General features: G+C 39.6%; 1 protein-coding gene across 1 annotated transcript in view; it reads left to right on the plus strand.

Moving 5' to 3' along the window:
- Positions 1-22,983, plus strand: part of tns1a (tensin 1a) — a gene marked incomplete at its 3' end in the record, with an annotated part of 125,448 nt that overhangs the window by 63,292 nt on the left and 39,173 nt on the right. Inside the window, exons 4-11 of the mRNA XM_013913163.1 lie at positions 4,443-4,481; positions 9,936-9,977; positions 16,657-16,706; positions 18,151-18,322; positions 18,500-18,550; positions 18,638-18,760; positions 19,997-20,061; positions 20,600-20,683. Coding sequence (XP_013768617.1) covers positions 4,443-4,481; positions 9,936-9,977; positions 16,657-16,706; positions 18,151-18,322; positions 18,500-18,550; positions 18,638-18,760; positions 19,997-20,061; positions 20,600-20,683 — 626 coding nt within the window. The remainder of the gene's footprint in view (positions 1-4,442; positions 4,482-9,935; positions 9,978-16,656; positions 16,707-18,150; positions 18,323-18,499; positions 18,551-18,637; positions 18,761-19,996; positions 20,062-20,599; positions 20,684-22,983) is intronic.

Below are 22,983 nucleotides of genomic sequence, written 5' to 3' on the forward strand. Positions count from 1 at the left end.
AAGCTGATGTTGATACTTTTAAAGCATTCATGTCTTTTGATGTTTGAGCTAATAAATGGTAGGTCTGAAATCTCTAGATCCTTGCATAGTGCCTGTTCAAAATCAATGCAAACATAGTTAACCATGATATGGTAGGGCTAAACTTGGATTCGGTAGTACCAGATAGCCATCATCTTGGTGGTTTGAGGCAAATAGAAACCGTCTGAAAAATACACAATTTGTCTTTTAAAGAGATTTTAAGCCTTCAATCAGGACCACAACAGCCAAAATAACATCTGCAGCCTTACCTATTTACAGTGCTGTGAAAAAGTATTTTCCCCATTTCTGATTTTTATAAATTTTTTGCATATTTGTCACATTTGCATGTCTTAGATTACTAAAAAAAACTTCAATATCAGACAAAGATAACCTGAGTGAATACAGAATGTTGCTTTTAAATATTGAATTCCGTTATCAAGGAAAAAACACTATCCAAACCTTCCTAGCCCTGTGTGAAAAAGTAATTGCCTCGTAAACCTAATAAGCAAGCTCTGTGACTAGGACCTCTTGGCCCTTTTCAACTCTCCACACTGAAAGCCTGGGGCAGGTGGCGAAGCAGCAAAACAGTTCAGAGCAGGCGTCATTGACAACATGAAAGCGATTAAGCCAGACAAAACATGAACGAAGGAAGGCGGTCTTCAAAGCAGGGTGTTGTCAGCAGTTCACAAATGATTTGTGAGATTTGACAAGAAGAGGCTAATGTGGGCTATCATTTAGATCAGCTGATCAGCCCAGAGTGTGGGCTGATTTTAACTGTGTGGCTTTCCTGATATGAAAAGTCTTACCGTATGTAAGACAACCTGGCAGTTAGTATAATAAAAGGCTGGTAACAGTGTCTCTACAATGTGGTATGGTCAGCTTCGTCTATAGATGACCTGCTTCATGCTTTTTTTGGTAGCACTGACTGGTGGATTGATGCCTTCACATTGCACATTAGCATGCTTTGGGTGGGATCTTTTCTGCTGCGATGTTATCCCGCTACTGTATTCTGATATGCTTGATGATAGCATTACAAAGTCAATGAGTCCTTTGTTTTCCCAGAGCAAACTAATTATGGCCGTTTCCTTCCTGCCCCTGTCTGCTGTATGCTGATAGCGCGCTCTCATCTAAGCTCTCGTAAACATCCGTCAGCTCACAGCGCACTGGCATAGTGGCTGCTGCACGCACTTAATTAACCATGCATGTATCTGTACACACTAAAGTAAATACAATCAGATGGATGTCATACAGCTCGCTGGAGAGGTGCCTGTTTATGCATCGTAATCAGTGATTTGTGGTGCAGAGGGTAACACAGACTATTAGGGGACATACTTGCCTGCCATGAATACTATGGACAAAATGTTTTGAAACCCAGTTTAGCCTGGGATGCCCTGACTGCTATTTAAAGATGCTCCATGTGACACTGCAACATCAGGAAAGCAATACGGCTCTAATTTTGAGGGGATAGTATAATTAGGCTACAAGTGATACTGTTGCTTGGGAGGTCTGGCAACAGGTACTGTCCCTTGGCTCTGCATTTTTTAGTACTGGTGTAGACACATTTGTTGTAAATCCTGCTGTTGTTTACTGAAAGGAAAACATGATGTTGAGCATAAAGTGGGGAATGATGCTGAGACAAAAAGGAGCGGAAACCTCCAGCTGCCCGTGAAGAGAAGTATTTGGATGGTGCAAGAATTTTACGCTATGAGGGCAAAAAAGGGAGTGGATCATGAAAAGAAAATCTCCAGCAGTACCAGCTCAGGTCAGGTCTCATGCAGTAGTTCTGGTGCTTTGATTATGTTAGTAATGCCTTACCAATCAGCCAATCAGAACCTTTTTTTTTAAGAGGGGCAATTAGAAGACAGGGGCAGGACCTATAATGGCTTGTTTCAGACGGAAGCTATACTAAAGTTACATATTAATATAAGGATTATTAAGCAGAAATGGCTAAATAAAAAGTGTTTAATTGTCATTTATGCAAAAAGTCTTGAGCCACCTCTAATTTCTTTAATATTAGGGAAAATGGCACATATGTGTGGTCAGTATTTGGTGTGACCACCTTTATTCTTTAGCACAGTGTGAACTCTCTTAGGATGCTTTCTTGTCACGTCTTTAAGTCACCTTCAGGAATAGTTCTCCAGGCTTCTTGAAGGGCATTCAAAGATCTTCTTTCTTCTCCACCACACGAATCCACACACCAACATGCTCGTAATCCAATGCAGGAAAGAGAGCAGCAGGTCTGGGGAGACTGTTCACACAGAGAGAGAAAAATCTCAAAAGCCAAACTCACTCACTCACGAAGTATCACGAAAGCTAGGAACTAACACTAACGTGTCTCATGCAATCATCCAGCGATGACAGGATCTGAGCCCCAGCCTTAAATAGCCATGGAGTAATCAGCTGTGCAATTAGAGCCAGGTGCATGGGCCAAAGGCAGGACCCGACAGTGAGACCGCCCAGGCAGAGCGACAAGGGGGAGAGAAAACCACCATAACAAATGTAGCCTCGCGGGGCCAGCCGGGCAGACACAGGGACCATGACACAATAATGTTGAGGTCCGGGCTCTGGGGAGGCCGATCCATGGCTGATACTGCTCCACTGTGGTATGCTTTGACTGTATTGGCAGTGTGTTTGGGATCATCGTCTTTAAAAAATGAAGCTGTTGCCAATCAGATGTTTTCCAGATGGTTTTGCATGGTGGAGCAAAATCTGATGGCACTTTTCTGTATTCATAATTCATTAATTTTTACAAGATCTCCAACACTAAATGTGGCTTCATCTCTACATCAGACCTGTTGTCACTGATTTTCAGTCCAGGTTCTTGTGTTATTTTCCTTCCTGAGGTTTTTCTCCCCTTTTTTCTCCCCTTCATTAAGTACTGCTTCTTGACAGCCACCCTTCCACTGAGACCATTTCTGATGAGGCTTCAGTAAGCTGAAGGTCCAGATGCATCTTTCAGGTCCCGTGTTAGGTCTTTGCTGTAGTTTTCCTGTCTCTTAAAGACAAAACTTTCGGATACTGTTCATCTGCTGTAGATATCTGTTTGGGCCTGATGCTTCTTTTTTGGTTTTCTTCCTCAAATTTGTTAAGGCTATCCCGAATACAAAATGCCAAGTTTCTGACATAACACTGGTTCATCCCTTGATTTAGGAGCCTTTTTTATATTTCAGTGGTTAAAATATCAGTATTACGTGTCTTAACAAACAAAAAACATTCATCTGAAAATGGTCAGATACAAAGATGGTGACTGAAAATTAGTCAAAAAAGCAGCCAATGTCTGATAAAGCTTCAGAAAGAACTATTGCCTAAAAGCGCTTCAAAAAAATTGTTTTTAAGCCTTCTTCTTTTGTCCTAGATGTTTCTAGTTTCTGGAAAAGTTTTTTTAGAAACTGTTTTTTCACTTTTTTTTTTTTCAAGGAGATACTACAAACGATGTTTTTCATCTAATAGCTCCTTGGGAATCACCTTGTTGAAAAAAAATGCTATTTTATTTTATTCATGTCAGAATATGGGATCTTTGGCATCTTTCACAGATTCAACAAAAGAAATGTGAACAAATGATGTGTTTTGGGAAAGGGTGCTCATAGCAAAGTGCCTAAATGGTTCTTTGCTAACTTTTCTGTTATGTGGCTGTTAAGACTGCTTTAGAAAATTACAAGAATGTCAGGCTCACTGGAATCAAAAGAAGGAAACAAGGGATGGCTCAAGAGTTTTGCACATGACTGTAGCATGCCGAATATTATACACTGTCTTTTGTTTTGAAAGGCAAAACTGTTTGTCAGTCAGATACTTGTGTACAATTCTGTTTCATGTAGTGCATATAAGCTCACTTAGGCTAGTGATGGTGGTAGTGTGTAACCTGGATTTCTGCCATGATATCTGAGTTGTTATTTAACACAAGCGAAACCACTTTGTACCGTGTTTTCGCCTGGATTCTCGTATACAGACTGACCAAGAAAAGCGGCATGCATAATAAATGATAGTCATACTATAATGTAATGTGTTTATCCATGTGGGAACTGAGTGTAATGCAGTGTTCATTAGTTTTGTGGTGTTCTCTGGAAGCATTCTCTCAGTGTGAGTTGACTGTGAAATGTGATTTTTGCTTGGAATAGATATTTCCCACACAGAGGAACAGTCAAGGGTGCTTTCTTTTTTATAGGCAGTGGTTATTTCTGTTCTGTTGGGAAACACTCAGGCATTCAAGAGGAAATATTCAGAGATGTCTCTCCCCCGCTGTCTCTACAAAAATAAATGCAATTCTTACAGTAGTGTTTTTAAAACACAATTTAAAGCACTTCAGAGAACTGAGGACACTAGCTGAGTCATTTTTCTGCTTCTACCCTCCTTTACTTACCTATTTTTTACGTGCTCTCCTTAAAAGTCAGACATGACTTCAGCTGGTTTCTCTCTTTCTCTTACAGGTCACCACATCATGTCAAACAAATACCAGCTATGAGCCGGTGAGTATGACATGTGCATGCATGTGTTTCAGCAATCTGTGTGTGTGTGTGTGTGTGTGTGTGTGTCAAACAAGACCATTAAGGAAACATTTAAAACTCCTGTTGACCTCTAAAATCCTTTTCATAAATTTGATGGCTGGCCCTTCCTAGAATTGTGTCAGAGCCACACACAGCTCTGTGAGGCCGTTGCTGGATGTCAACTATAAAAGCTTCCTCTCATCTCATAAATGCTGTTTGTACAAGGCAAACCAACTCAAACTGTGTCCTGTAGAGGTGATAATAGCAGTTGGTCACAATCACCATGTGACTGGCAGATCAAACCTAGCCAAAGGTAGAAAATTAATATGCAAGCACAAAGAACTATTCAGCCAATATGTCTGCCAGGAGCACTGGGACATTTCTTGGTGTCCTGATTGTTTTTTTCTGCCATGAACATGAAGATGACCTGGTATTCCACTGTAGCAAGCAGTGATAAATTGCCAGAGTTCAGGCATGAAACTCACACACTGTCCACAGGCAATGAAAAGACACGACAGGCAATGTATGCTGTGTCTACTGTAGGGGTTTCTTTGCAGACAGATTGACCAGAAAAATGCATGGTTTGAAAAAAAAAAAGTTAGAGTAGAACGTGAGAAATAACAATAACAAGCTAAAGCTTGTAATACTATATTTTAAAATATATAATACTATATTTTGTATTCAAAATCAGTTTAATTAAAGATCTTGAACATACTGGTGGATTAAAAATTACAGAAACATAAAAGGTTAATTTGGTAATATCCAGTGTTGTTAATTTAGGGCAGATGTGCCATAAACCTTAGATTTAATGGTCATCTGACAAATTTGTTAAGCAATGTATGTGCTGTGATTGGTGTTTCCTGGCCAGTTTTTGCAGGGTGTTTAGCTGTCTCAATGACTTTTCTAAAAGATAAATATTATAACAAGTTTGTTACCTCATAACACAAAACATATACTTGTAACACTGACAATAAAACATTTAAGTCCAAGACGAAATGTGCTTGATGCATTCTTTTCAAGTTAATTGCAAAGCTGCCCAAAATGTTTATCTCATGTTAGTGCTTTTCTTCTTCACTGCCTCTCATGACAAGGTGTCAGTTTACTGATAACTTATCGCTACCTGTGAATGAGTGGGAGTCTGCAAAATCATTGGCACATATGTCCGCCCGCATGTTTAAACATGAACAAGAAGGAAATGAAACCAGGGCTCCGTCATAGTGTGGTTGTGTCACAGGGTCCTTTTTAAGAAATTTTCTAGGCTGTCACTTCTGTTCTCTCACTATGAACTTTAAAGAAGTCCAGACGCTTTTCTTTCCAAGCTCCTTAGACTGTGATGACCTGAATGACTGAGAACCTCCATCCATCCATCCAACCATTCATTTTCTTCCGCTTATCCGGGGCCAGGTTGCGGGGGCAGCTGTTATAGTCGAGAGATATAATCTCTCCAGCATGTCCTTCTCCTGGTGGGACATGCCCAGAACACCTCTCCCAGCAGGCGCCCAGGAGGCATCTTTGTCAGATGCTCGAACCACCTTAACTGGCTCCTTTCAATGTGGAGGAGCAGCGGCACTACTCTGAGTGGCCGAACTTCTCACCCTATCTCTAAGGGAGAGGCCAGCCACCCCTCGGATGAAGCCCATTTCTGCCGCTTGTATCCACGATCTCGTTCCTTCGGTCACTGCTCAGAGCTCGTGACCATAGGTGAGGGTAGGGTAGGTACTGTTTATCAACCGGTAAACAGAGAGCTTCGCTTTTACACTCAGCTCTCTCTTCACCACAACAGACCGGTACAGCATCCACATCACTGCGGCCGCTGCACCTATCCATTTGTTGATCTCCCGCTCCCTTCTCCCATCACTCATGAACAAGAACCCGAGATACTTAAACTCCTCCAGTGGAGTGGGCACTCCACCCTTTTCCGGCTGAGGACCATGGCCTCAGATTTGTAGGTGCTGATTCTCATTCTCACCGCTTCACACTCGGCTGCGAACCGTTCCAAGGCGAGCTGGAGGCCATCACAGCATGAAGCCAACAGAACCACATCATCTGCAAAGAGAAGAGATGAGATCCTGAGACCACCCAAGTGAAAGCCTTCCGCCACTTGGCTACACCTAGAAATTCTGTCCATAAAAATTATGAACAGAATCGGTGACAAATGGCAGCCCTGGCAAAGCCCATCACCCACCACGAACGAGTCCGACTTATTGCCGGCTATGCAGACAAAGTATCCTTGAGAGGATGAAGAGCTGATCCAGTGTTCCACGACCAGGACGAAAACCGCATTGTTTCTCCTGTATCCGAGGTTTGACTAGCAGCAACCTGGCATAGACTTTCCCAGGGAGGCTGATGAGCGTGATTCCTCTGTAGTTGGAACACACCCTCTGGTCCCCTTTCTTAAAGATGGGAACCACCACCCGGGTCTGCCAATCCAGGGGTATTGCCCCTGATCTCCACGCAACATTGTAGAGGCATGTAAACCAGGACAGCAGGACAGGACAACATCCAGAGCCTTCAGTAACTCTGGGCAGACCTCATCCACCCCAGGGGCTCTGCCACCAAGGAGTTGTTTAACTGCCTCAGTGACCTCACCCTCAGAGGTTGGCGGTCATCCCCTTTGTCGCCAAACTCTGCTTCCTCCACGGAAGATATGCCAGGGGATTAAGGAGGTCCTTGAAGTATTCCTTCCACTGCCCAGCAATTTTCTCAGTCAAAGTCATCAGCACTCCACCCGCACTATACACAGTGCAGGTAGAGCACCGCTTTCCTCTCCTGAGTTGCCTGACGGTTTGCCAGAATCTCTTCGAGGCAGTCCGAAAGTTTTTTCCATGGCCTCTCTTAACTCCTCCCACACCTGAGTTTTTGCTTCCGCCACCGCTCGCGCCGCATTCCGATTGGCCTGTCGGTACCTATCAGCTGCTTCCGAAGTCCCCACAGGCTAACCAAGCCCGGTAGAACTCCTTCTTCAGCTTGGTGGCTCCCCTCACCTCTGGTGTCCACCATTTGGTTCCGGGATTACCACCACGGCAGGCACCAACTACCTTGTGGCCGCAGCTCTGTGCAGCAGCTTCAGCAATGGAGATGCTGAACATGGTCCATTCGGACTCAATGTCCCCTGTCTCCCTCGAAATGCTGTTGACTCAGGCTCCTTCCCCACCAGAGAGGTGACATTCCATGTCCTGATTGCTAGTCTTGGTAGCCAGGGATCAGGATCCGCCAGGATAACTGAGAACCATCACAGACATATTCTCTCACTATCCCCTTATCCAGCTTTACGTCAATCATCTTGCTTAATACAAAAAGAAAGTATAAGGATTGCAGTAAAGGGGGTGGCTTTTACACACAGACTTTTAAAAAGCATCCACACATCCTGTGGTGCTTTCAGTAATTTGGTATGAGCTATGCGGATGCTGCCACACTGAGCAGAAGAGGAACGATAGAGAGCCTCAGTGAAAATCATTATTCCCTTTTCCGTTAAAGCTTTCTGTTTTAGAGGATAAAATGGGATTTATGCACTGCGACAACGAGACTTAAGCCATTTTCATTTTAATGAGCTTGAAATTGGAGTTTTCATTCATTTCCACAAAGAATGCTTGCTCAGCAAATGTTAGGTCATGATTAGAAAACCAGGAGAAATACCAATTTGATCATTTCCCTTATTTGTAGTGAGTATTTAATGAACTCAAATATGAGAGGGATCAGTTGGTCCTGTTTTATATTTTTATGATTAAACCACCAATAGTTTGACCAAATTTGGAAGATTCCAGGCTACAATAACTACTTTTCACTTATTTACTTTGGGCTTTGGTCTTTTAAAATCACTGCTGCAGCTTGTTAAACAGTCCTTCGGATTTGTTTACAAAGCTCACAGCAACCTAAGACCCTGTACTTAACTCAGTTAAGAGATTTTCCTTAAAACATGGATCAAGCTCTGTATCTCTGTGCCTCTAATTACATACTTTCTTTTTCTTTCCTTCTTTCTCCATCTCTGCCTTGTTCAGGGACAGACATGCACAATTTAAGAAACTGATTTGAAATTTTAACTCTTTATATACCTTTGAATGCAAATACTGTAAAAACTCACAAAATGTCATGAAATTAGTCAGCAGAGACTTCATGCAATAGGATTTAATTGAAAAGTATGACAAGGAAAACTGGATCCAAACATACATCTGTATTTAGTTTGTCTCAGTTGTTAGTTTGGTCAACCCTAAACACCCAAATACCCTAAAATAAGGACATTTGAACTGGCATCAAAATCTGAAGTAACCTCAAAACAACATTTAAAAAAAAAACGTGACTGATAGTAGATTTTTCGGAGCTAATACTGATGCTAATACTATGTTATTGCTATACTGAACAGAGAAAATTAAGTATTCATTGTTTATGGACTTTCCAACAGTGTTCTAACTTAATATGTAGTTGGGAACTTACCGTAAAGATGCAGATTATCTCCACTCCACCAAATGCTAAGTTGTGATGCTACTCTGCTTTGTGTGCTACAGACTCTCCTGAGAGTTCTATAATCAAAGGACTTACTGCGCTTTGCTTAATAAACTATAGGATGATGCTATTGCTCAATCACCAAAAACATATTTGTTATGCATTATGCTCCATACAACAGAAAATATTTTGGCAATATTTATGCTAATATGACTATATCTTTGATAGGAAAATGTTGGCTGATTATATAGAGAAATAGAAATGTTATGGTTTTTGTATTTTCACAAAAAATTAAAAACAAAAGAAGGAATAGTTACTCTTTGTGCTTTCAACAGCGGCTGCAATTTACTTTACATTTGTTGCCTATCTTTTTGCTTTCTTGAAGGGTAAAACATACCTTAAAGCCAAATAATCATATAGCATCTGCTAGTTGGGGTCATTGTTCAAAAAATTAATATATTAATGTAAAATGTAAACATTGCTTGTTACTTCTTGGTTCTTAAAAGTATAAGAGAACGTTAATTAGCAAATTTGTTTAGCTACACTTTATGTTACGCTTATGGTACTCTGTAACATGATCCGTCTTAATGATGACACACAAAAACATCAATAAAAGGCTGTGAATAAACATGAACAGATAGCAATAAAGGCTACAAGCCTGCCTGCCTTTGTTACCTGTTGAAGATCAGGCTCTGACTGCTGGGCTGGAGTCTGCATACACTCAGCTGAATCGAATTTAATACAGTAATGCATTACATTACTGTATTACAGGCAAATGTAATGTTGCATTACATTAGAACATGTTACGACTGAAACCTACACACACTGAGTGAGTATGGTAGGTGACCCACCCAGGCAATAAGTGAGAGCGGGACATCCAGCAAGGAAACCTGGTTCTCACATCTCCTTCTCATCTTTTTTTCTCACCATGTTGTTTCTTCCTTTGTGTGAAAGAAACAATGATTAACCCGCTGACTGTCTCACTTTTCTCTCCAGCCTCCCACTCCTCAGCTGCCATTAAAGCATGTAGATACACCGGTAAGTAACACTTCTTCTGCGTAAGTGTAATGCCAAGAAGACATGCTTTAAAAGATGTTCATTCATAAAAGCTGCTATTGTTATTGCAACAAGACGCTGGAATAACAATCCTCAAGTACATTACTGTATGAAGCAAAACATACACAGACACCTGGATAGATACAGCTATGTACTTTTTTTTCTCAAGGTTCGTGCAAGACCCCTCAGTTCCTGCAATTACAGAAATAGTGCAGTTCCATATATGTTGCACCACATGCATGGAACTGAGGTCTGTAGAGAAATGGTTTCCCCAATTCAGTGTTGAAGTACTTGAATCACTTTCACAACCCTATATAACACAAACATAAGCCAAACATTACTGTCAATTATCACAAGCCAACCTCAGCTATTGTGGCTGAAAGGGAGCAGTCCAACCAGGTTTCATATAATTATGGAAAACCTTCACAGAATAGCGAAGGAGCCGATTAATGCCAATGGCTAAGGTTTTAATTTGAGGCGTCCACATACAGTTTCTCAAAAAATCCAATTATTAAGAAGCAATAAATGTAATAACAATGACTCAGCAGGCACTGAAATATGCTGTGCTTTGAATAGTATGTTTTGAAATAGAGAAACATGTGCAGCAACCTACTGTAGAAACAAATGCTAACTACAGACAATATACAGTGCAAACTGCACACATGAGCTCTGATATTTGCATTAATTCATGTAAAATTACTTATTACTAAATTAAACCAACTAAGGAGAGTCTCCATCTAGTTGTATATTTATTAGCTTTGAATCAATAATTTAATCAGGGAATAATTCTGTTAAGCCTTGATCTCAAACATGGTTCACTTTAAATCTTACAAACTGCAAAAGGTACAAACTGCACCATCCACTACATTTAGAACTCAGTTTATAGACCCTTAAAGACTGGAGCATACTTTTGCAATGGATAATTTCAGACTGCATATGTTCAGATGTTCAGGTTAGCTGAGGTGTCTGTTCTGTACCACTGTAAATGAATATGTGGTACATACCTGAAATTAAAAAAAAATAGTAAGCTGTAGAGACATATGTTTCTGCCAGTCCACTGCAAATTTTCTCTTATTTGTGCCAGAAATCAATGCCAAGTCCTGGCTAGAGACTAGGCATGCTTGTTCTGTCTGACATTGCTAACAGTGGAGAGTGTAGGCATAGGTGGCGGGGACCCAAGAACGGAAGAGCTAAAAAAACAAAACAAAGAAAGAACAGAGAAGAACACTACCAATGTAAAACGAAAACTGTTATTTAATGCAAACCAATCCAAAGGTCGCAATTAATTCTTTTTGACTAAAAGGGTTCCTTTGTCTTTGTCTCCTTTTTCATAAGACCAGAGGAATTTTGTATTTCAAAAGATAAAAGCAGAATTCTTACATCCTTGTTTTTCCTCCTCTCTTTTTTTGTGTGTCTTAATGAGTCCATGTCTACATCCAATGTCCCCCGAATGTTTAGATCAGAAGCAGGAGATGACTCAGAGTGGGATTATTAACACAGATCGGCATGTACACACCAGCTTATATAGAGATTTATCCGCAGTTTGTGCCTTGGGAGATAGAATGGAAGATGATTATGTCTAATGTGCTATATGCAAAGAACAAACAAACAAACTAAAACAGACAAAAGCACAAAAACACCGTCAAAAAATGAGAAACAATGACCAGACACATTTTATCTTGCTAGCTAGCTTATACAACGTAGTTAGTGTCCTCCTATTGCTGTCCAGGAAGTATGATTGAAACACATCCAGAGGTACACAGCTTTAGTTTATCAAGAGCATTCTTTAGTTAGCTTTTTGCATTTGTTGTTAGCTACCAATCTAAGCAAACATAAGGCTAAAGTAAACAGCACATTGTGCTAGCTAGCAACAAATTAAAGTGTGTATTTAGCCACAAGTACTTAACTGCATGCAGAAATTTAGTGTTTAGCACATCCTGAGGATGAAGTTGGTTATGTCTCAGTGTTTTGAGCAGCTTTTATGGATGTTTTAGAGTGCCTTTTTATTGTGAAATTAGGCTAGTGTTGGAAACCATTCCAACAGCTATGAATTGCAGCTCACTACATCTTGTCAAACACAATAAAACAAGCTGCAAACATGTGAAAACCTCCGCCCTCCTCTTATTGCTCAATGTTTATTAATCAGCGATACTTTTTAATATTTTTAACATCATTCTATCAAAATATATTTTTTTAAAAACTGCATTTAGAAGTGTAAGTTATATTCATCCTGTTCAGTTAAATACAAGCCATGTGTTGCGGCTTCATAGAAATGTCATCTTCTTGTGTAAACAAGCAAGCAACTGAGATTGTGAGGAAATAAGGCATACTGATGAGAAACACCAGCACTAAAAATACAAAGACAGAGGCTACTAATTGTATTGACTATGGTCTTGTTAATCTTTTTAAATTGTAACTATAAAAAGTTGTCACAAACAGTTTGACAGTGGCATACTGGTATTTGGGACTAAACATATACAGTCCCTTCCAGACATTTCCAATAAAAATTGTGTTGTATCGTCAGCTGAATTTGTGATCCTAATGTATCAATCATGCCTTTTGTTTAACCAGTAAGATCTCTGTTGTGGTTGTCATGTATTTTTATAGCATTCCCAGTGTTATCCCATTGTATCAAGTTGCCTTTTATATATTTCACAGATATAGTGTTATGCTTATTGGTTAATATGTTGAGGAGTTGTCATGGTATCCTCTTCTCTCTGTACATAAATCCTGGAGTCATCATTTATGAGGTTTTCCGTGTATGTGTGCATCTGTGGTGTGTGGACCAACATGCAGATGGAATATTTATTTGGTTAGTCCATGCAGGATACATGCATTGTGGTTTTGACTCAAAATGCACCATTGTGATTATAACAGAGTCAGTGTGGGGCCTACTGAGGGTCATCCAACGGTATAATGGGGATTTTTGAAATCAGTATTTAGCATGGAAGAGTGGATGCACAGATGTAAGCTCTACCTAGAGAAGAATCAAACATAATTCTAACAGACAGAAAATGTTATAAGGGACGATCGTGGCCCAAGAGTTGGGAGTTCGCCTTGTTATCGGAAGGTTGCCGGTTTGAGCCCCGGCTTGGACAGTCTCAGTCGTTGTGTCCTTGGGCAAGACACTTCACCCGTTGCCTACTGGTGGTGGTCAGAGGGCCGCCAGAGTGTCCGGCAGCCTTGCCTCTGTCAGTGCACCCCAGGGTGGCCATGGCTACAATGTAGCTTGCCATCACCAGTGTGTGAATGTGTGTGTCAATGGGTGGATGACTGGATGTGTAAAGCGCTTTGGAGTCCTTAGGGACTAGTAAAGCGCTATACAAATACAGGCCATTTACCATTTTACCATTTTATTTTTATTCCACACTTAATGTAACCTGTTATTCCATGCTGTTGACCATATTCTTAAGGGTAGTTAGGGACAAACATTTACAGGACCCAGACACCACACAAGCACACAGGATGGTGAAAGATATGAGCCAAGAAAAGCTGCAGGGGAGAGAGGGGCAGTCAGATATAATGAGAGATAATAAGACCAAGGGAGGAGTAGTTCCAGAGAACAGAAAGTGGGTGGGAGGGAGGAAGAAAGATAGAGAAAGTAGGGAGAAGACAGCTGAGAAGGAACGAAGAAAAGGAAGATGCATCATGATATATTACATAATCGCTGATCAGGCTCGGCACAAATGGAAGGGACTTTAACATCTTGACCATGAGGATGTTGGAGAGAATGAACGATTAAGCTTTGACCACCTGGATAATCAGTTGAAATCCCAAAAAAGAATGAGATGTACAGCACCAAATTTTGCTTGGATTCTTTCGATTTTATCAAAAAGCCTGGTATTTGCAGCTTTATCGTTGCTTAGAAACAGAGAGCAGTGGGTCCTCGCCATGCCTTTGGTCAGCACCATTCGAATGCATTTTGCCAACCTGCTTTCTGGCTGGAGGTGTAGTACTGGGTTCCAATTTGGCAAGGTAGGCCACTCCCATGGAATAAAGGTTTTTTTTTAATTTATGATTAAAAGTTGTAAAATAACTAAACTTAAATTTCTTAGTGCCTTTTAACCTATGTGTACTGCATTCAGTCTTCTCCCACTATTTCTCTATGAGATACGTATATTGTAAATATAGAAATGAATTACTCAAAAATCTTTCTAAAATATTTTTAAACTGAGAGGAAAATAATTTATTTGTGATAATAAGATAAGTAGTAGTCTGTGGTAAAATGACAAGACAAGCTCAACCATTAAAAGTATTTAAAAAATGGAAAGGAACTAAAAAAGGAATTTGTCGGAAATGTTAACGTTTAACAAATTAATGGCTAAGCATCAGGAAATTGAAAACAAAATACATTAATTACAAATTACATTAACTATTTATGTATTTTTAAATATATAAAAAATGTACAGTGTATAAATATCTAATATATAAAGTATCTAAATATACACAGACACAGGTGTGAATAAACAATTGGCCTATCATGGGTGGGAAACCAGAAGGGCAGAAGTAAAACAAACAAACAAAAAACTGGGTTACAGAGTATATAAAATAAAACAAAACAAAGTAACCAAAAGTCAGTGTCTTACAAAAAAACTTCACGTCATCACAAACATGATGAATGAATTGGTATAGCAAGACAAAAGTACATATACGCATTTAAAAGTTCTTAACTTACAGTAAAAACAAATTTGTTAGCATAACTGAAATTAAACTGAAGCTCCTCATGAAACAAAAGCAATTAAAAGATTAGAACATTAAATGAAAATTAGTACATATGAAAATTAGACTATTACTAGATTAAACTGCATGTTAATAATACAGATTAATACTCCATTCCAGATGCCTCGAAACTAGGTCAGAACTTGGGAGTGACATCTCTTAAGAGTTCTTGCAAGTTCCAGGAAAAGTGATTATACGTGATTTTTTTGCACTTGAAAGAACACATTTATAGATCTCATTACTGTTGCGCTTATTTAGTGAGCCAGAAATACAGAACAGATTAAAAGTTTAGTTCTACTACAGTTTACAGTCAGCGCCACCATCTTGGATTGCTAACTCAAGGTATGCTAGTCTACTTCGACTGTCCAAATGGGAAATCTGAGTGAAGGGGGTCTTCTGCAAAAAATGTGCAATTAGGGACTCAATTGCAATTTGGAACTTATGATTTCTTACTTAGTCAGGAACACACCATAACAGCTGAAAGAATACGACAGATAAACATTTAGAATTGCCCAGATGCCGAGCTGCAAAATGGAATAGTGTCTAAAAATCATGGATGAATGTTTCAAATTGGAAGTTATGGAATAATAAAACAGATGAATAAAGCTGAACTCAACACATTTAAACATAAAAGGTGTTTAAGAAAAGCTTTTCTTTTCAGTCTATTGGCGCTTAGGAAACACTTGGATAGAAAAAAGTTGGGAACCACTCTTCTCCTTTATATTTATAGTAGAAGCAAGATTGAGTCAAAACACATTGCATTGGTCATGCAGTGGCTGTGGCTTGTGTTTTTAATAGTGAACATCAATAGAGAGCTTGGGTACAGATGTAAGTCTGAGGTAGATGCAAAACCCGGTGTCACCGGGCAAACAGTGAACGTTAAATCTCAGAGACGTTTACCCCACTTTATATGCAGATTGACTTTCATTTATGTATCTACGTTGCTGCAGGCTAACAGATTGTCCCTGTGATGTGACATATAACATCGAAACACTTGTGAAGCCTTGTGTGAACAGGCTGTTTTGCAAACACCATCGTCCGTGGTGCGTTTAGCATCTGGTTCCTGTCAGATCACTTAGAATTATGTGACCATTTTGGCTCATTGGGGTGGGGGGTTGCATTAGCTTTTTCTATGGGAAGCCACTCGCAAGCAGTAAGAAGAGCCATGGGAGCTCCGTGTTTAACCTTGAGACACTTCTTGCCAACATCACTTATTTAACCTCTTCAGCGGTGAAGCCGAGCGCTCACTCTTTATGACAATGTGGGGGGGGAAAGTAAAGTATGTCACAGATGATGTCCGCGGAGATTAATTCAGCAGTTGTTTTGTCTTTTTGGATGGCTTCATCTTCCTGACTCACACAGAGTTATCCCCTCAGCCGACAGGCAGTAAGAGGAAGAGCCAACTCTAGCATCTATTATGCAGCAATTCCTCGACAGTACAGCATATTTTCCATCTGCAGCCCTGTCACAGTGAAACAACCTGTTCTCACTCTTCCCTCTGTAAATATCTGGGTAAAGGACAGGATAATTAATTGTGTGCTCGAGTCTTGACAAGACCCCAGTTCAGGATGGTTTTCTGTTAAAACACTCCTCATTTCTCATACTTGTTTTTTTTTTTTTTTTACACCTCTTATACTTTTTCGTTATTCTTTGTCTTCTTTCTGTTGCTCGGTTTCTTTTGTCAAGCGTCTTGGTTGAATGCCTTCTTTTGTCAGCTGCTTCTTTTACTTTTCATCATTCTGTTTCAGATGATTCTTCTCTCTCCATCTTTTCATAGCAGTTTCAGTTTTGTGTCTGTGATCTGACTTTTCCCTAATAGCTTATGTCAGACTGTAATTCAATAAAATCATCATGACTACCAGATGGAGTTTGCTTATGAATCATTTTCCTCCTCTGACTCCCACCATCTGCCTGTGTGTGCCTGTGTGTATGTGCTCACCAGGGATCTACGAGGTCCTGCAAGAGTGTGGAGATAAGGCAAAAGCAGTCGCGGTAAGAAAGCACCATCACACAGCCATGTTGTATTGTTGTTCACACTGCTTTCATTAGGAGAAATAAGGGTTCCATAAGTGGAAAAAATTAAATCTATTTTTTTCTACAATCTAAACAGCATGACTTCTATTACCAAATTAGTCTTTAATAAGCTCTTTAAGTCATTACAGTCCTTGATTATTATTAATGAAGATTAGAAACTGATTGTTTGTGCTGGGTGTGTAGGAATGTAAATTTTCACTCCATATTCTCCACTGTTTGTCGTTCTTGAAGCATAGCTGTTTCTCATGCAGGGCTTTACCGTATGTCTGCTGACCAAAAACAAAACAGAACAAAAAAACTGCGCTGTTTGGCCAGTGAAATAGGTTGCGTAATATTGGAAGAGGTCATGTCAACAGTCACAGAAGGACTGAAAATCTTTTCCTTTCCAAGAAATATAAGAGTGAGCTGCAGGAGTTTACATGTGATGAAGTGGATGTTTGTGATAAACTCTGTTGGCTAATCCCAGAGAGAAATCAGAGAGTTCAAGAAATGTTCTCACAGCAGCTGCAATCCTGCACTCGAATAGAACTGGAAAACTTGTGATTGGTGCTGATAAGGTTAAAAGGTCAAAGCATCCTTTACAAGATGTGTCCTTCTAAATTGAGTTGCCTCTTAAAGATTTCTGGCAACTATACAGTAACTATGTTGAAACGTACCAGTATATTTTATTAATTTATATTTGTATCTATCATAATGAGATGTAATAAAGATGGTCTTTTTCCCAAACACAACAAAAATTTAATTTTACAACAAGTCAGAAACTGCATGAAAATGAGAAGCTGGGATGGAGATGGTTGCAAAGCGGTTTGCACCGGCAGCTATAACTGTAGATAGACTAAAATAATTACCTACAGTGTGCTATGTAAAGCTTGGCTGATATTAGCTGTTTGCCGATGCACTGGATTTGGCATTTACTGTGTCTACTGTGTACAAGCAGCTTCCCTATTAGCAACAGAGTGACTTAAACTTCACTCTCGCCATAGTATGGACAACTACACATATTAAATATTAGAGAACAAGGATATGTTTTGTATGTTTCAAATGGAAAATAAATGGTCTGATGTTTGTGATTTCTCAATTATCAAATATTGGTATCATTCTTAAAAACCCTTTACTGGTTGGGGGTCTAAGCCTGTATGACACTATATGACATGTGACAAACTCAGTAGGGTTTGCAAATGAATATTGCAGACTGAGCTTAACTCTGTGGACTCTGTGATTGAACTCTGATCAGTGCAGATCTATCAGATCTATATACAATAGAGTTGACCATTCCCTTTGAAATCACAGCTTATGTTGCTTCGAAAAGAACTTGTTGCCAATCAAAAATGTAAAATGGTGCTGTGATATAAAATCTGCCACTGCCAAGCTTCAAGACCTTCTGCACCTTCTACCTCTGCAGGAGTCAGAGTGTGGTTCAGGCCATGGAGGAGAGCTATGAGGTTGACCTGGTCTACATCACAGAGAGAATCATCTCTGTCTCTTTTCCCGCTGGGGCCGAGGAGCAAAGCTACAACACCAACCTCAAAGAGGTGGCGACGATGCTGCGGTCAAAGCATGGCGAGCACTATCTGGTAAGAAATACCCTCAGCTGAAACTGGAGCACAGGACTGTATTGACACTTTTGTTTGCTGTTCGTCAGGTTTTTTGGAAGATGGTTACAGTATATCCTTGAAAACAAAAAACAAAGATTTTCTAAAATGCATCACATGTCCATCAGTTGCTTTGATATACTCTCTTCCTGATTTCAGGTGCTCAACCTGAGCGAAGGACAGAGCGACTTAACAAAGTTAAACCATAAGGTACAAACATGACATATACTGTATATTCATGGTTAGGAAGAACAAAATTCGAAAGCGAAAGCTCATTTGATGGATAATCATTCTCAGGTTCTTGAGTTTGGCTGGCCGGACCACCATGCGCCAGCACTGGATAAGATCTGCAGCATGTGCAAGGCCATTGACATGTGGCTCAATGGAGACACACGCAATGTGGTGGTACTGCACAATAAGGTAAGGCAGAAAAACAAAGTGTAAAAACATCTGTTATAATGCGGCGGTGATGTGCTGGAACATTTATTGGCTGGGCATAGAGATTGTAAAGTTTCCCTCTAAATATGGAAATGTGATTATTTTTTTCATTGCTGATCTCATAAAATCAACATAATTTGTAGTTATTCAGTTTCATAGCTTGACATAAAACATAGTCACTGTGAAGTCACACATTGAGCTATGGACTACTGTTTTAAGCTCATCTAGCTGAAGGTCCGTTAACCTTATGCCGTGGTGAAACGTCCCCACTGAACATGTGAATTTAATCAAAATAATACACCGCGATCACATAATTGGGTTTCACCCAAAACTGTTATCAAGGCAGTGGCTTATGAGCCGGATGAGCTACTGTATCACCGGTGTTCTTTTTATGTATTCTGGTTGTCACTGTTTTTAAGGTAATCAGAAGTGAGCATAATTGGGCTAGAGCGCTAACACTTGGCTAGCTTTGGATAACTCTGGCTTGCTTAGTTAGCAAGCTTAGACTTTAGAGATACACAGGGATATCTTATGTATTAAAACTTCTCCAAAAGGTAAAATACCACAAAACCAATTAGGAGTTTCAATTTACTTTTTCAGCTTTGATAGGCAAGTCTAGTAAATGGCATTCAACCTATTTCATAGCCACCAGTCATTCAAAGTATTAAAATTTAAAGTGGTCACCACCAGTAAAGATGTTACAAAAGGGAAAATTAGCATTAATTTAGCATTAAATTCTGCTAGTCATTTTAACTATGGCTGGTAACATGGGCATGTACAGGAATTGGCTGCTTGTGAAACAAGCCGAAAGTTGAGAAACTACAGTTTCTTCATCTTTCAGCCTTGGAGGCTGCCGATTGTTTAGCTCTCACATTTATGCAATGAATCCTCTGTTGTTTCAGAGAATTTGCACATGGTATCCAGATAAAGCAGGACAAGCAACAAAGTTTATGCTCGAATTGAGCCAACTGCTTTAACCAAGCAGAATGATTAAACATTATTATTTATATATAGCTCCAACTTTTGGGTTTCAATTACACGTGAAAATGCTTGAAGACCAATTTATTACCATCGCAGGGGGATTTGTTTCTGCTCTGTTTCTTGATCATTAATTCAATGATCCTTTTGGAATCTTCCCTAAGTCCCATTATTTTTCCTGTTACCCATCTTGACTCTTTATATCATTTAAACAAGCCCTGTTTTGTGTTTCATTCACAGGGGAACCGAGGTCGAACGGGTGTTGTGGTGGCTGCTTACATGCATTACAGCAACATATCTGCAAGGTATCAAACATGTCATGATCAGACACAGCCTAAAACGTGTTAAAATGTAGTTTAAAATGTAGTGTTACATATTAGATTGCATTGGTGTTTGAGTTTAAACAGAGGTGAACATTTTAGGCTGTCAGCACTGAAAAAGTTTGATCTGCGTGCTTTGATCCTTTAAATCGAAGGGTTATGTAAGGACAGGAGCAACAATCCATCACGGTTAGACCTTGCAGTCTGGGACTTCAGCAGCCTTGAAAATTAAACAACGATGTGATTATAACAGCTAAACACTCGACTCTGGCCAGCTCATTTTTCGGGCTCTGTGAGAAGAAACGCTCTGAAAATGTCATCGTTCTTTAATGCTACCAGATGTTAATAGGTGGGAGGGTTCCTGGGGGAATGAAAGCTGCTTCATAAATGATGAAAGCTGGGGGGTATTTCTAAATCTCAGCAGGTTTTCCAAAATAAAGGCTGTTCTCCTTGTTGTTTTGTAATCTTCAAATTGTTCTGTGGTGAATGATAACATCACTTACCCAGTTCTTGTGTCTCTAAGTGCTGACCAGGCACTGGACAGGTTTGCAATGAGGCGCTTCTATGAAGACAAAGCACTTCCTGTGGGTCAGCCATCACAGAGGAGGTAAGTTATTACCTCACTTCCTATTGACATCTGCTATGAGGTGAACTAGTCTGAACACTGTAGCACTTTGCCCACATTTCCAAAGGACTCTTGCAGCCCATTTAATACTGATGCTAAGGCTCTGAAGTGTTAGTAGAGGATTCAACACTTCTTAGTATTTTTACACAGTTCTACTGTACTTGAGCACTCATAACACTTTATACAACATGTCTCATTAACCACAGCATTTAGGTCAAATGCTTTCTAACATTCACACACATTCACACTCCGATGAACGCATCAGAGAGCAACTTAGGATTAGGACCCTTTCCTAAGGGTGCTTTGAAGTGGCCAAGGGTTGAAGCACTAACTTTCCGATTAGTAGAGTAATAAATCCATGTTTGACAGTTTTGTCAAAATTAACAGAATTATGACCATCAGATTCAAATTCTATATACCACTAATAAGAATGCCAATAAGAAACTAGTTACCTGTATCTAAAAATAGTGCAATTGCAAAACTCAACTCCAGCAGACAAGGCTATAGCTACAGCCGTGAAACTGAGATTCGATTTTTGGATTTTGTTTTTGGAAAAAAGGGAAGAAAAAGTCTCAGCTCCATGCTTTTAATAGTGAGTGTGTTAACTTAATCTCTCCCATTTAGATTTAGAAAAATTCTACAAAGGAAATTCTTTCTATTTTTTTCCGTTTATCACCAATTTTGTTTTAATTAGGGTAATTAAGAGGAAACAGCACCAAGAGAGGCCATCTATCTTGTCTTGTCTGTCTGAGGAATTCCACTGGTGTCTCTGGGGAGGCTGCAAGGCTTGCTGACAGTACATTCTTGTCTTTTAAGCATATCAGAGCATATTTTCTGTGACTTCATCTACACTTTTTTGCAATACAGTGGTATAACTCCAAACCAGAGCCAGTCAAACCAATCAAGAACGGTTAAAAAACATTTGAGCAATTTATTTTTTGTTGTAATTTTCACTCAAGGGACACTGTCTTCTTGTTCTCTAAGTCATAAATCTGCTCCTATTACATTATTAGCTGCCTTTGCATATTAGGCAGGGAGGTGCCAAAAGGCTTGACCCCTCTCAGTTTCCCTTCTTCACATGAGAAGATTGGTGTCTTGATCTGGGCTTTTCAGAAAGGATGAGCAGGAAAAAGGTTATGGGGGATATGCGAAGGAACACAGGAAACACCAGGGGACTTAACACCACTTCATTTAAGCTTGTGAATTAGTCAGCCAGTCATTCTTTAACAGGTCTATAGGCTTGCCCTCTGCCCCGCTGCTATTTCCTGCTTTGGATATAATTATCTCTGCCCCCAGAGACTGGCAGCATTATGGTCTGGAATGTGTGACATTAACATCAAGAGTGGGAGATGATCTTAGGCCGCTGCTTCCACGAAAGCCAGTAAAAGGCAGGATTAAAGGTGTTCCGTGTAGCACGGAATCATTAAATGATTAGTGTGAAAATAGTAGTATGCAGCAGAAAGCACAGTGAACGTTTGTGTAGAGGATTGGAAGTGTTCTGATTTAAGCTATGGGACAAAACATCATTAATCTGTTTTATGTGCTTTTCTAGTTGTTCACAAAGAACTTGAATGGAAATCACAGGAATAAGGGTCACAGTACAGTGAAGTGATGGCATTAGCAGAACCCCACATACCCCAGCTTTATCTTACTCCTGTAACTTTCAAATTGGAAATCTGTCTGGCTAAAAATATAGACTCACTGGTCACTTTGTTAGGTGTAACTCACTAGTACCAGTGTGGACCACCTTCAGTTTTTCTTCATGGCATAGAGTTAACAAGGTGCTGAAAACACTTCTCAGAAGATTTCCGCCCAAATTTATATGACAGCATCAAACAGTTGCTGCAGATTTATTGGCTGAACATCCATCATGTGAATCTCACACCCCAGAGGTGGTCTGTTGGATTGAGATCTGGTGACTGTAGAGTTCATTTGAGAAGAGTGAACTTACTGTTAGGTTCATGAGTTTTGTGACATGGTGAGTTATCCTGCTGGAAGCAAAAATTCAAATCAAATTCAAATTCAAATTTTTTTATTTGTCACGTACACAGTCATACACAGTACGATATGTAGTGAAATGCTTGGACAACTGCTCGTGACCTAAAGAAAACAAAAAATGAAAAGGCTATGAATAAGATAGGAAATAAATATGAAAAATTAAAAAGGGTCAATTTAACTAGGAAGGAATAAAATATAAATTAAGGTTAAAAATGAAATAACTGTACAACACAAATTAGAATGAAGGGTAAATTTAACTGGGAGAATAAGATAAAATATATAAA

The sequence above is a fragment of the Pundamilia nyererei genome, unplaced genomic scaffold (assembly GCF_000239375.1).
Source record: "Pundamilia nyererei isolate P.nyererei 1_Seehausen unplaced genomic scaffold, PunNye1.0 scaffold00118, whole genome shotgun sequence".
NCBI classification, from domain to species: domain Eukaryota; kingdom Metazoa; phylum Chordata; class Actinopteri; order Cichliformes; family Cichlidae; genus Pundamilia; species Pundamilia nyererei.